Below are 15104 nucleotides of genomic sequence, written 5' to 3' on the forward strand. Positions count from 1 at the left end.
ATTTTGTTGCTTTGTTCCTTTGCAAAAGCAATCATTCTTCTTTTTGTTTTTCATTTCTGTAATTTATACTATTTTAACATTGAGTTGAAGATTTATGAGGCTGCCACCTGCCAGTTGATTTTATTTTTTACACATCACTGACAATAAGAATAGCTGTAAGATAGAGGGATGGCAGGTTAAAGCTACCTCCTATGAGCCTCTCCTATGAGCCGACGGCCCTTGTTTTTCATGAGCAGATGATAATGTGATGAGTATGAGATAGTATATTTTAACTTGCTTTTCTACATCAGTAGATTTATTGGTAATTTTATGATCATCATTTCACAGGAAAGCAAACATCAAACAAGACCAATATGTTGATAGGGACAGGGAGCAGAGAAATTCTAGGCAGAAAAAGCCTAGAATTGCCAGGACCCACCCTCAAGCCTGGAACCTTGGTCCAAAGTGAGAACTTTACATCCCCATTTTCCCACTTGAATGTTGCCTTTTCCAAAACCACCCTGGGTCTGCCCCACCCCCATTCCGTACCCATAAAAACCTCAGGCTTCACTGGCGTAGAGGAGAGAAGGGGAGAAGAGGAGAAGCAGCAGGACATCAGAGATTGTGGTTTGATGTCAGAGAGAGGCTGTTTCTGACAGCACTGCTTTGAAGTGGAATATAGCCAGGATGGTCAGACTCTGGGGGAAGCTCACTTTCCTGCTCCATCCCCTTTCCAGCTCCCCTTCCTGCTGAGAGCCACTTTCATTGGCAATAAAACCCTCTGTTTTCACCATTCTTCAATTCATTTGTGCGACCTGATTCTTTCTGGACGCCAAACAAGAGCTCTGGTGCCACAGATGTGGATACTAAAAGATGTCAGACTGACCCTCTGCCCTCACTGGTGGAGAGCAACCACCTCACATGAAAAGGCAGAGGGCCCACTGAGCTGTTTAACACTTAAGCCGTCAGCAATGGCAAAGCTAAAAGAGCACACTGTAACACATGCCCTCTGGGGTTTCCAGGTTGTGGGTACTCCCTGCCACATGCTGCTGCAGGGCCCACACAAGAGTTTTGCTCTTGCTGGTGCCCAGAAGAGCAAAAATACTTGCCCTGGCTCCTGCACTGGCTTACCTGTGTCCTCTCACTCCCCAGAGGGGTTGAGGACTGCAGGCTGAGTAAGCAAGACACCCCCATCAGCGGGCCCATGAAGGGGTCAGGGAAAATTTCTTGTTTCAATGTGATAACCTCCATGTTTTCAGCTTTCTCCTAGACAGTATCCCTCTAGCACTGCTCTAAGTATATTTGCTTTTGTATCTGAAAGTCATGTATTTTGGAGAAAAATGCAGAAATCACCTTTAAAAAAAAATAGACCCAAATATCATTGGGTTTGGCCATTTCATTTACCTGCACATGAAACCATAATGAGTAATTCTTTTGCCCTGTGAGTTTTAAATAGAACCCTAGCTACAGCTTTGTATAAGCATCTACCACAAGGATTTTGGTGACCACAGCAGAAAGTTGAAGCCCTAAGAGCTATGCCTGGTTTGCATACAATGTGCATATTTGCATGAGAAAACAACATTCTATCCATGTACTTACTTTCCTGTAGCAACTTAAAAAAAAAAGTTTTAAAGCATCTTGATAGTATCCTTTCACTCTTATTACTAATTGAGGCACATTAGAGCAGAAATTATTTTATCAAACTCACAGATAAAATGATTTGCCTGAAGCTAAGCTGGATCAACCAAGGCAGAGCTAGAGAAGAACCCAAGGGCTGCCTCTAGTTTCTAGCACTAGCTCCAAAGTTCATGGGGATTTAACTTAATACTGAATAAATTCAAACAAATGCAAACTAATGGTGCAGCTAAGCCAGTCAGTCATCAGGATATTCTGGTTCCCTGGCACTGCTGAGCCAACTGTGACTTTCTGTGGTCACCCTCCTCTGTGTGTGTCTAGCACCCATGCAGCTGGGCACCTGTGGACAGGCACTGTGCAGGGTCAACTGCTTTCAAGATGCTGTCACTTTTTATCTGTGGCCAAAGAAAACTGTTTCTAGGATGCTGATTGGACTGGCGGCCAAATTAGGCCAAGTTAAATGTTGCTTGGGACCATTCAATTGTGCTACTTTTTGAGTGGACACAGACTCTATAAAAAATTAGAAAAGAAAGAAAAAGAAAAAATCATTATACTTCCATTTATGATAATTTGATGCCATTTTACTTGGGGAAATATCATTAATGATAATTAGAGATGGCTGCAAAATGATTTTCTGAAGTTTAATACTCTTATGAAAAATGACTTTCTTAATGAAGTTAACTACTTATTCCTTCAGGTTTTCATGACAACGTGGATACATACCATTGGGTTGCTAAGCAAAGCCACAGGATGAAAACATTCTAATTATGTTTAGGTATACAGAGTTTTCAGACGACCCCATTAAGCTGTGGTGCCATGCTACAGTGCCTGCATCTGAGAAGCAGACAGTTTGGCTAAAGGCCCTTTGGGTGCAAGCTGGAAATCTCATTAACAAAGATCTGTATGTACCCAATTACATCGCGTCTCAGTCATGATTTAACTCTTGAACAAGCCTAGAAAACAAGCTCTGGGTATTGGTTTGGCATGTGGGTCTAGATCATCTCTGCCTCTCAGGTTCCTGAGATCAATGGCCCAAGACAATAGGTGATGCCTGAGAGTCCCCTGGATTCCACATTCTCCAAGAGGGCTGTCCACTGGAGCCTTCTCAGCTGTGACTGGGGAGTGCTGAGGGGTCTACATAGTCTTTGCATTCACATAGGCAGCTTTTAGATCAGGGTCTCTCAACCCAGGTGACTTTGCTCCTAGGGGGCACGTGACAACGTATGGAGACAGTTTTGGTTGTGGAGGGAGGGTAGGTAGGTGTTACGGGCGTCTAATGGGTACAGGCCAGGGATGTGCTAAACATACTATAAATGCACAGGAAAGCCTCCTACGACAAAGCGCTGTCTAACCCAAAATGCCAGTAGCACTGAAGTTGAGAAACCTGCTTTAGAAAAGAATGTAAAAACGTAACTCTCTATGTCATTGTGACTGAATTTACTGAGGACTCACAATGCAATTAAATCTCAGTCAGGGCTACCAGTGTTTCCTGTGGCTGTGTCTGCTCACTTCAGATTGCTCCGTAAGTCAGCTACTCCCAGGGAGCAAATGTAAGCAGCACAGTGAAGAGGGCTGCGCTACTTTGTTCATGTCTCTCCCTCCCCTTTCAAATTCCCTCTTAGTCTCTGCGGCATACAAACCAGGCATAGAGGGCCCCTATGGGGCCAGCCAACCCCCAAAACTGCGGCCTGTATTCTGGATTCAGGCTTCAGAGCCCCCATCCCGGCTCCTGGGCTCTCCAGCTCACTGGCTTGGGAGCCTGGACACAGACTAATGCTGGGACTCCCGTTCTTCATCCTCATAGTGGAGAGCATATATATCTCATAAGCTTTGATGAGAATCTGTGGCAGGCACCTACTTGCTGACTGGCCCACAGTAAAAATCCTATGAAAGTCAGATTTGGTGCTGTGCTGCTATTCCCATATCTGTCAGCATCATAGCTATAATTATTTCTTCCTGAATCAAAAGCATGCTCAATTGGAAACCAGCCAGACAAGAAAAAAGAGTAATTTGGTTCATTCTAGAATTCGAGTAACTTACTGTATCTGAAACTTTCCCCACCTGGGGAGAGTTGCATTTCAGGAACGAACACTGGCAGAACCAAAAGAATCCATTTCTCCTGATGGACTTTCAAGTTCTCATGACGAGGAAGAGAAATATTATTAAAGGGGACAGTTGTCCTTATATTCCTCTAATCAGGCTGGCTCCGGCTATCTTTGTAGCCTCTCTCTGTCTGAATCTGAAGCATTTGTGCTCTCTAACGGATCTTGTTGTGTGAATAGGATGGTCCAAGAGCCACTGCCTTCTCTTCTCTAGAGGACAGACACTTTGCACTTGGTACATCCAGGTCCACCTAACAGCAGGCCACTGCCCTTCTCCTCCCTTGCTCTCTAGGAGGGTCCCAGAGTGGGTTGCATCACACTGAGGCCTGACCTGCCCCTTCCTGCAGTCTGGCAGCTGCCTCAGTCTCTCTTTTTCTCCCGGCTATCACCCATTCACTCCTTCATACCCCTTGCTCTGGTCTGTTGTATGCCCTCACTCTCTTGATTGGCTGGATTCCTGGATTTGAGTGGGCCCCAAATCCAATGACCGATATCCTAATAAGAAGAAGGAAATTTGAACACAGAAAGGAGAATGCTATTTGAAGATAGAGAACACACATGGACATGCTGACCGGCTTTGCCGCCTGGCCTGGCTCCAGAGCTCAGGGCACAACTTCTTCTGCCGGGAAAGAAGTACATTTCCCTTATTGTACCTGTTCCTGGAACAGGGTGTGTGTGTTTCTCAGAGTAGAACTGCTTAGGCCTTATATGGGTTTCTTAGGGCTGACGTAATAAAGTATCACCAACTGGGTGGCTTAAACAACAGAAATGTATTCTCTCAAAGCCCTAGAATCCAGAGGTCCAAAATCAAGGTATCAGCAGGACCATACTGTCTCCAAAGGCTCCAAGGGATGAACTTTGCTTCTTTCCAGCTGCTGTTGGTGGCATTCCTTGGCTTGTAAAGACATCACTCTAATTTCCACCTCTATCATCACATGGCATTCTGTATGTCTCTCCACACGTTCTCTGTCTTCAAATAGCATTCTCCTCTCTGTGTTCAAACCTCCCTTTTCCGTTTTTTTTTTTTCTTTTGAGAAGGAGTCCTGCTCTGTTGCCCAGGCTGGAATGCAGTAGCATGATCTTGGCTCACTGCAAACTCCACCTCCCAGGTTCAAGCGATTCTCCGTCTCAGCCTCCCGAGTAGCTGGGACTACAGGCACATGCCACCACGCCTGGCTGATTTTTATATTTTGAGTAGAGATGGGGTTTTACCATGTTAGCCAGGATGGTCTCGATCTCTTGACCTCATAATCCGCCTACCTCATGCTGGGATTATAGGCATGAGCCACTGTGTCTGGCCATCTTCTTTCTTTTTATAAGGATACTAGTCATTGGATTTAGAGCCCACCTGAATCCAGTATGACCTAATCTCAACTTGATTACATATGCAAGATCCTTTTTCCAAATAAGGTCACATCCTGGGTGGGCATGAATTTGGGGGTTGCTATTCAATGCAGTTCAGGCATCTAGGAAAGGTTTTTTCTTTGAAGGTTCCTTCCTTCCGAAGCATGAAGGCATGCCTGAGGGACTGGGTGCAGACCCCTCTGCATACTGTGTGCCCACGACTCCTTCCCATTCCCGGGGCTGTGGGTGATTCTGGCCAGAGGTCTGATTCCTCCTTCACTCTCAACTTCTCTGTAGAAGGGTTGCTCTCCCTCTTTGGAGTTAGGCATCATTGGGTCTGTCCATGCCCCAGTCTCTCAAACAGAAGATGAACCCCAATCATGGAGAGGCTTTAAAGGAGTCTGGGGCTCCCTGACAATAGGAGGATGGGTTAGGTGCCACCCAATGCCACAAAGCAGTGTCCCCAGATCCCCACTCTGACCCAGTGGGCCCCCAAGCTATAATACCTTTCTGTAGGAATCGGGTGGGTAGGGCACATTGGCTCTGCCCACTCTTTTCATATTATAATAAGAGATTTAACCTGCTACAAACTGGCACCAACCCACAGTGGAGGGAGAGCATGGCTTGTGGAAGAACACAAACCCAAGCCCAGCAGGTGAATCCTGCCTCCAGCTACCAGCTGTGTGGTCACAGCCAAGCCATCCAATCTCTCTTCACTTTGTGACATTCAGATCATCAAATGCTAAAGCCTCAGCTGGCTTGGGTTCTGCGGCTTATCAAATGAAACGTGTCTCTCTGTACCCCAACAAATGCCAAGAAAGTTCTTACATGAATGTGTGTGTGTACTGAAAATCTTACCTTTGAAAGTGTTTGTTAAACGTTATGTGGTTTAAAATGACATGAAAGAAGACCCTAGTGGCCTCCCAAGGAGGTTATCATATTCTTCTTTCATTTTGAGGTAGGCAGAACGTGGTCAGAGGGACATTGGTAAATGAACCTGGGTGAAGATTGCTGAACTTCGTGGACAAAGTGAGGCTCCCTCTCCCCTCAAAAAGTTTAACACATGTAAGAATTATTAACCACATTCAGTGTCTAGTTGAGGACAGAAAGGTACCAATGGACCTTTTGAAATGTGGACATGCAGCATATTATAAAATACAAATAATGCTTAATAGAGCTTCCCTTACCTCAATTCCTTCTTTGTTTAAGGCATATTCATCAAAATTCAAAATGGCGATCTTAATTGTCCTTGGAGGGGGCAGCACCGTCAGACCAATATTGATGGCGTTACTCCTCTTGGAATCCAGAACAATGATCTCTTGCCTTTTCCCATCTGCAGCAGTTTTCTTAGTGATAAAACAAGGAGAATCTAAGATTAATGCATCATCTTGGGTCCTTCCTGCATTTCATTATTAAAAGCACTCACTACTGATTTAGAAACGAAAACAAATGGCTCCAGTTCAGCTGAGAAGGGATCAGGGATTAGCTCTGAGGAGCCGCCAAGCTTGGGTCGGCAACAGAACTTCAAGACTCAAGACACATAACAAAATAAAATGGATTTTCCTTCAATTGGAAAAAGTGTGATATTTTGCAAGAAAAAAAATCCTTTTTCCATAGAAGCAGTGAAAACAAAATCAAAACCTTTCAGAGTTCCTTTCCTGTGGGCTTTGAGGTGTCAGAATGTGTCTTGGTTGGGTTTCATGCATATGGTGTGTGCCCAGAGAGAGCTGGTTTACACGCTGAGAAGAGAGGATCAATAGGGAGACTATGGCACCAATGGCCTGTCCGCCCCTCCGGATCTCCAGCTCTACTGCCTCAAAGCGCTTGCCTCACCAAACATTCCATGCCCCATATACCAGAGCACCAGTGCTGTGCACTTAGACCTCTGTGCAGCTGCCCGTTCATGAATGAAGAGGGGCCTTCTGAGGAAAAGAAATGAAAGGGCACGCACTGGTGAGGATGAATAAGGAACAGATAGGCTTAAAGGCCTAGGAGGGGAGCAGGGAATAAGAAGTGTCCTGGCGTTCTCATAAAGCCCTTTTGTGTCTTTCCTTTTGGCCTAGCTGGTCCTCAGAGGCAGGTCCTAGGCTTCACTTATCTCTGCAGCCAGCCCAGAATTAGCACAGGATGGGAGCTTGGCAAGTGTGTGTTATGAGCTGAATGTTCAGGTCCCCTCAACATTCGTAAGTTGAAGCCCTAACCCCCAAAAGTGATGATAGTTGGAGGGAGGGCCTTTGTAGCTACTTAGGTTTAGATGAGGTCACGACAGTGGGGTCCTCATGATGCCACTGGTGTCATTATAAGAAAAGACAAGAGTGCAAGTAGTTCTCTCTCTCTCTGCTACTTGAAGACACAGCAAGAAGGTGGCTGCTTACAAGCCAAGAAAAGTGCCCTCACCAGGAACGAAATTGGACAGTACCTTGATCTGGCATTCCTAGTCTCCAGGACTGTGAGAAATAAATTTCTGCCGTTTAGGTCACCTGTGTGTGGCATTTTATTATGATTGCCTTAGTGAACAAAGACAGTGTGTGTGAAGTGACGCCTTAACCCTGTCACTGGTCAGAGCTGTGACCACAAGATCCCCAGCTTTCCTCTTTAGCTCTTGGAAGTTGGGTGCAGGTGGCACTGGTAGGTGGGAGGAGACCTCGCTCTGCAAGCTCCTTGCTCTTGCTCAGGTTTCCCTTGAGGCAAACATACCAGGGAGGATGGCTATTTTGACTCATGTAACAAGTCCAGAGTGACAAAGATGAATGAGGCACTGTGCATCTCCTGAAGACACATTCAGCACAGTAATGGGGTGTGCTGCGTCCTCTATTATTGAGAAAGCTCAACAGCAGAGCAACTGCAACTCACCTGGTGGTGGAGGGGGTCTGGAAGGCTGACCCTTGGGCTAGCCCCTAGAGAATGTCTAGGATCTAGTCTGGGAAGAGAAGACGTGGCTTTGTCTAGGTTGTTGAGAACTTCCAGGGATGAGGCTGGAATTTTTATGGGGCCACATCTCAGAAGACCTGCTCACTCAGCCAAGGGTCTCCGACCACACTGTGCAGGCAGGTTTCCTCTGGGCAACTGAGTCATCATCCAATCTCCTGCACTGAAGCCTCACCTTGTTCTCTGAAGCAGGGGCCCTGGCTTGGCCTGGGAGCAGCCAAGCCAGCTAGAGTAACCCCAGGGACAGCAAGGAATCAAGGAGAAACAGGCTTAAGTCCAGCTTAAGTCCTGCTGGAATCTTCCAGACTTAGTTGCTAAATTTCTATTTTAGGTCCTTAAATATGCAGTTGTAAATAAACTCAAACTTCTTAAAACCACCACCACCACCACAGCAACAACAACTGAAAACATCCCAGCTGTTTTGGGTCCTGTTGGTGGCCAGGAGAGGCAATTCCTGTGGGTGGGGTCATCAGCTTTGAACAGTGGGCTCCCAGGGACACATGGCATACATGCCTCCCTCTTCAGGGAAAATGTTCTTTTCTATGTAGTTAACTGAAGAAACTTATCAGGAGTCCCTGGAAATTCTCAACTTAGCTTTTAAATCTAATATGTTGTGTGTGGGATGCTAAAGGAATGAGAAAGGTTTGACAAAATATTGAATACAGGCAATGAAGAGGAATGTTAACAACTATCAATGCCAACACTGTGGTGCTAGAGGCCTGCTTCGGGCACTGCTGGGCACCTACCCCAAATCATGCCCTCTTCCCCACTCACCAACAGGACCCCGATTTTTTTCAGACTGGCAAAGTGTCTGTTAAATCAGTTCCTTCCCTGGACCCTCTGCAGCTGAAGCTGGCCCCATGACTTGGTTCTGGCTTTTGTTTTCCTGATTAAAGAACAACAGACGTGGTGGGGCATGGCTTGTGCTCTTCCCGCTTCTTCCTGCCTAGAATGGAGATGTGGATCTGGAGGCACAGTGGCAGATGTCTAGTGAGCACAGGATGGCAGCAGGGATTCCTTGGGAACCAGTAGCCCTTAACCCCTCATCCACACATCCCCATCACTCTAGGAGCCTGGAGAGATGCCTGAACCACTCTTTCTGAAAGCCTCTCATGCCCATCTGTCCTCTTCCAGTCCTACCTCCTCCACTAGGGCCCTAACCACCCAGAACCCCACTTCTCAGAACAGCCCAGCACTAGCCTCCTGCTTCTAGTCTCTTCTCTCCCCAACCCATCCATCCTACTCTTGCTAAAAGGCACTTTTCCTTAGTGCATTTCTTTGTTCAGAAAGCCACAGTGGCTGTCCATGGTTTAAAATTTGAAAATAAAGAAATTGGTCTATGATGGGAAGGGGATATAAGGCAGAGGTCAGAAATGAAAGAGTGGTCCTTGTGAATGTTAGAAAATGTAAATGCCCTTCTTGAAGGGGACTGCACCTGGAAGGAGGGAGTGAGATGTGACAGGGCAGAGGTCAGACAGGTATCAGGAAGAGGAGAGGAAGCGACGCTTCTTCCTAGGGAATCAGAGAGTTGTTCTGCATTTGATAAGAAACCAGACAGCCCCCGAAAAATATCCAAACAAGGAAACAAAGCAAAAAACCTCTTGAACTTTCTTCTATTTGAAGAAAATGACATTTTTTTGAGAGTAATGAAAGAAGATTTGGATAAATGAGAATCTTCATGTTCCTGGACAGAAGTCTCAATATCATAAGTGTGCTTTACTTATCTATCATCTAATCATATATATTTATATATATAAAACACTTAGATATATTTATATATGTAATATATATATTTACATATATATATTTATGTATGCAATTTATATATATAATATATAGGCTGTCTAATATACATATTACTTTTATTTTATATATATGTAATCCTATCAAAATTCCTATAAGATTTGTCTTTGGAATTAGGAAAATGTCTAAAGTAAACATGAAGAATATATACATATAAAAGTGTCAAACATGTTCTTAAAATGTAGAGTTATACATATAATATCTACCCAATCAGCTATCAGCTGTGGAGCACAGGCCCTAGAATAGCTGGAATGATAGAACAGAATAGCAAAGTACAGAAAAAGCTCTTATACAATGGTCCAGGACATTCTAACAAGGACACCAAGATTAGTGACCCAGAATCTAACATGAAAGATCGATTTTTAATATGGAATCAGAAAAACTAGCTTTAAGCCAAACAAACCAATACGGTGAGTGAACACTGTGACAGACTGGACTGACCGACACCTTTCTTCTTAGGAACAGAAAAGGCCAAGAGAAAGCAGGAACCCAGGCTGGGTGGGAGCAGCCAAGCTTCAGCACAGCACAAGTATACCACAGCCAGGAGACCCCTTGCTGCCTGGGGTATAATGCCACCCTGCTGCCTGGAGTCTCAAGACATTCTCAATGATGGCCCATGATGCTGAATGCTGCACAGGTGCCAAAGAGACTGAGAAACAAGCCCTGTCCCGGATGGCCTCTTTCTGACTGATTGTGTAAGCTTCCCTATATTTATTGCCTCTCTTCGATATATAGTTCATTTCCTAAACAGATATTTCCTGAGTGCCCACTGTTAGGTGCCTGGTCCTCAAATGGGAACATTTCCATGCAGACTAACAAAAAAATGCATACCTGTGGAGGGCCAGGATGCTCCCAACACCTATGGTCAGCTCTGGAGAAACAGGACATTGGGATTTTTGTTGTTTGTTGATAAAAGAACAATTAGTCAAAGCTCTGTCTTATTCCTCAGCAAGTTCTAAGAACTACTAGGGAGGAAGGAATGATGGAAGGAGGCGCCTGTGAGCCCAGGCTCCAGGTACAGGATTCTAGACTAGGGGTTGGCTGGATGTGAAAACAGCAACAACTATCTTTGGGTTGTCAGCAAAAAGGCAGACATGAGACAGTGTGCGGGAAACCACTGCGGGGCCATCTCTGATTATGCTGCTTTCCCAAATATGTCCAGAGTGATCAAAAAAAAAAAAAAAAGAGGAACTTCTTTCTTTAAGAAAGTAGAGGGGAGCCTGGGAAGCAGCCAGGCTCTGTTTTGGCTCCAAAAATCCTAGTTAAGCTGAACTACCACGGCAGAACTCCTCCTTCAGAACTCCAACTACCGGGAGCCTCCAACATGCCGGTAGTAGCCCTTCTCCCCTGGAGGAAAGACAGACTCCAGAGAAATGCTTCAGGGTGAATGCCATGTAAGGCTTTTGTTTGTTTTTGTTTTTGACTTGGCTAAGAACACTGCAGGGAGAGGGAGCCCGGGTGTGCACAGCCAAGATGAGAGAGAGGCAGAGGTTACTCTTTGTGGAAAGAGAGGCTGTCCCGGCGAGCAGAAAACTCAGAGGGAGCAGGAGTGGGTCATTAAGGCAACTCAGGGAGAGGGGACAGCTTCTAGGAAGACGGAAGTGAGCCCCTCTAGGATGAGGTTTCAAACAGCACAAAGGGGAGGGAGTGACTGTCAACTGCCAAAGCTTCAGGGAGGGGCTGCGCCTGTTCTCCGCAACCCCAGATTCAGCTGGTGGGCAGCTACTGGATTGGGCGTCTGCTTTCCAGAAGCAGCAACCCCAGGAGGTAGGATCCTGCAAACTCAGCCACTCCATGGGGCAGAAAGTCACACATGATTATAGGAATATTTTCTAGAACGGCTAAGCCAGATATTTCAGTTCAGCTGGATATAAGCACCGCAGAGTCACAAGTTCATCCAGGTGGATCCTTGGTGAGACACCAATCCTTGATGCAGAGATGGATGGCAAAGTGCCCTTGCAGGGGAGACACCCAAGTCAGGCTTCTGGAGAGAACAGATTATTGCCTCCAATGAAAAGTATTTAAGAATCTGCAAGTAAAGACTTGAACTTGATTCTGATTGGTTACTGGAAAAGAGGGACCACAACCTACTTTTAGTCGGCATCCTGGGAAAGGAGAAGACCTAGCTCCCCCTCAGAGACACTCTGTTTTGGAAAAAGAAGAGTGAGGATTAAGGCAGCTGTTAGAAAAAAAAAAAGTAGAAAGAAAAATTTAAATACTAGTCATTAAGGCTTCCTGACATGTTCCCATATCACATTGCCCCTTTGCATTTTTAAAGAGTATTTTACTAGTAATAGAGGATGCAGTATGTAAAAAGTGGATATTTAACACAGAACATATCACCCCAGGAGATGCTGCCATTGACAACAGATCCTGGGCTGAGGATGTGATTTATCAGGAGAGCTGCAGGAGGTCTGGAGTGTGCTGCTAAGCCTGACAGCACTTCCACAAAAGGCGACAGACCTTTGCAAACGCTTCACCACATCACGGCTAGAGACCTTGGGTCAGGCTCAGAGAAGCAGAAGTTCTAGAAATGGCAAGTCATCCCTCCTACTCCCTGCTCACTGCCAAAAGAGTGACGCCACGGGATATTTTCAAAACTGTCTGTTGAGAAAGTGACAGTTTACAAGGATGCAATGACACAGATATCACAAAGATGTGACAACTATGGAGTTTTCCTAAAGTCTGAAACAAGGGAAACGGAGATGTATAGGAAAGCATTAAGGCACCCCCCCCATCATTCCCCCAACTCACACACACCCTAAAATGAAAAACAAAAGCCAAAAACTAAGCCTAAGCAAAGGCTAAGAAATCCTTAGAAATAAAATTTCTTGCCAGATTAGGTTTGCCTTATTGTTAAGGAAAGAGTATTAATTTCTCATATTTGCCCTTTGAGTTGTTCAGAGCAGAGGCCAATTGTTAAACAGACTTCCTGTATTAATTCAGTTTGTTCTCCTAACCCAGAGAACCAGGAGAAGGGGAGGGAATCTCCACGTCCTCCAGGGGCCTTTGGCTCTGACATCTTTCTCTGGGGTCATTTTATTCTCCTACAGGGTTCACTGCATCCTACAGAACCAGCAGGCATCCACTAGGACTGCCTGGCACAGAAGGATGTACGAGCAGCCTGCTGAAGTCCCAGAGCTATGTTCAGAGTTTCTAGGTAGAATTCTGAGGGTAGTGTTAAATAACTTATTCCCTTATGTCCTGAACTTGAATATAGCGTAGAAAGATTTTTGATCTCTTCACAGGAAAATATAAAGGATCGGGGTGTCAGTGTGGATAGGTGCTGGGGAACACAGTGCTCTTTCAGTGCCTCGTTTTTCACCTGAATCAGTGGTTCACAAAACCTTGGTCGCACTCGAGAGTCACTGAGGAGCTTTTGCAAATATGCTTGGGAAGCTGAGGTGGGAGGATCCTTTGAGCCCAGGAGTTTGAGGCTGTAGTAAGCTGTGATTGAGCCACTATACTCCAGCCTGGGCAACAGAGTGAGACCTTGTCTCTAAGAAATAAAAAGAAAAAAAAGAAAAATAACCCAGGCTAAGGCTCACCCCCAACCAATTAAATAATTACCTCTAATTTTTCTTTAAAAGTTGCTGTTACTAGTTCAAACAGATTTAGAAACTTCAAGGTAAATAAACTCTAGATACATTCTGCACTCCCTCCCTATTATAAAGCTAATGAATACAAGAGAGTAAGACAGCATCAGGTCCCCAAGGTGGAAACTGAGTTCCACTCCAGGTCTGTTTGGGTCTGGCTATAACTTGGGGCACAGAAGCTGCCCTTTGAGAGCAGGAGGGATTTTGCTGCCCCTGGTTAGGTACAAGGATTGGAAAGCCACTTTCCTGGGGCTCGCACGGTGATGTCAAGCTCAAGAAAATCTCAGAGCTTTCTGCCTTGACATCTTTCTCTGGGGCCCCCTATGGGGCTTACCACATCTTAGACCAGCAGTCAGAACATAACAATGAAATTTAGCACAGGATTTCTACCTTTCTCCGTAAAACAATACAATTCATCTTATTAAACACGATATAATTCCAGGTGATAGAGAAAAACTGATGCAATTCCAGAAACTATTTTGAAAGAAAATTAAAAAGCGCATCTTTTCAGTCTTCTAATTTTGTCATTAGGTGGTCACCCTAGACTTAGATCTGGCTCATGAATCTTTGTTTTTGGGTGGCTTAGTCACAGACATGCCCAATAACTCTTGTCTAATGTTAGTTATTCTGATGAAATCTAAAACCAATTCTCTTTGTTTTGTGCTGTCTTGTGAAGTCTATTTCACTCTATTTTTGTTGCATTTTATTTATTGTACTTAATTTAAAATTTTCTAAGCCAGAATTCAAAAGTGGCTCTTTACATTGTGATTTATGAAAACCAAAGTCAAGGATCAGAAACAGAAGTGAAATTGGTTGTATCTGTATTGGTTACATATACAAAATGGATTCAACTCTCCAATGTAATGTGGGGTTTGTTTTGTTTTGCTTTTTTGAGACAGGGTCTTGCTCTGTCATCCAGGCTGGAGTGCAGTGACGTGATCACAGCTCAGTGCAGCCTTGACCTTCCCAAGCTCAAGCAATCTTCCCATGTCAGCCTCCCAAGTAGCTGGGACTATAGGCATGCACCGCCAGGCCTGAGTTGTGTGTGTGTGTGTGTGTGTGTGTGTGTGTGTGTGTGTGTGTGTGTGTCTGCGTGCACCTGTGTGTGTGTATTTTGTAGAGATGGGGTTTCACCATGTTTCCCAGGCTGGTCTCAAACTCCCGAGCTCAAGCTTTCTACCTGCCTTGGCGTCCTAAAGTGCTGGAATTACCTGCATGAGCCACTTACTTGGCCAAAACACGGTGATGTGTTTTAATCCTACCTTACATTCTTACCTTTTGTAACATTTTGTAAGGTAGCTCCTGTTCACATTTCCTATCCCAAAAACAAAGGTAGGGGTTTGGGGGTCTCATTATAGAACATTCTGGAATCAGTTTGGTAAACTTTTCAATATGTCACTTTCCTCTTAAGCTCCTACTTGATAAAAAATATGCAAACATTTGTCTATTAGCTAGGCAATAAACTGTTCTAGGGGTCACTACCTGTTTCAGGCAATCATGGAACCTTGGGCTGAGATAGCAGAGGCTAGAATATTATCACCGACCAAATTGGCTGCAGTAGAAACAAGAGAAGGAGGGAGGCAGGTGAAACATTCATTTTGGGCCTTCTTGAGGAAATTTTTAATCTTCTAAAAATGAAGCTAGGAGTGCCTTCACCTCCATCGTTTTACTCCATTTTATTCCTCCCAATACTGAATCAAGGGGCAGCCTCTCCCCA

At 44.9% G+C, this 15104-nt stretch overlaps 1 protein-coding gene across 9 annotated transcripts in view; it reads right to left on the minus strand.

Moving 5' to 3' along the window:
* FHOD3 (formin homology 2 domain containing 3) overlaps positions 1 to 15104 on the minus strand; it is a 493523-nt gene that overhangs the window by 37971 nt on the left and 440448 nt on the right. For all 9 annotated transcript variants that reach the window (XM_074383563.1, XM_074383562.1, XM_039463510.2 and 6 more), the window contains one exon: positions 6248 to 6406. In XM_074383563.1, coding sequence (XP_074239664.1) covers positions 6248 to 6406 — 159 coding nt within the window. The remainder of the gene's footprint in view (positions 1 to 6247; positions 6407 to 15104) is intronic.

Source organism: Saimiri boliviensis, chromosome 13 (assembly GCF_048565385.1).
Source record: "Saimiri boliviensis isolate mSaiBol1 chromosome 13, mSaiBol1.pri, whole genome shotgun sequence".
NCBI classification, from domain to species: domain Eukaryota; kingdom Metazoa; phylum Chordata; class Mammalia; order Primates; family Cebidae; genus Saimiri; species Saimiri boliviensis.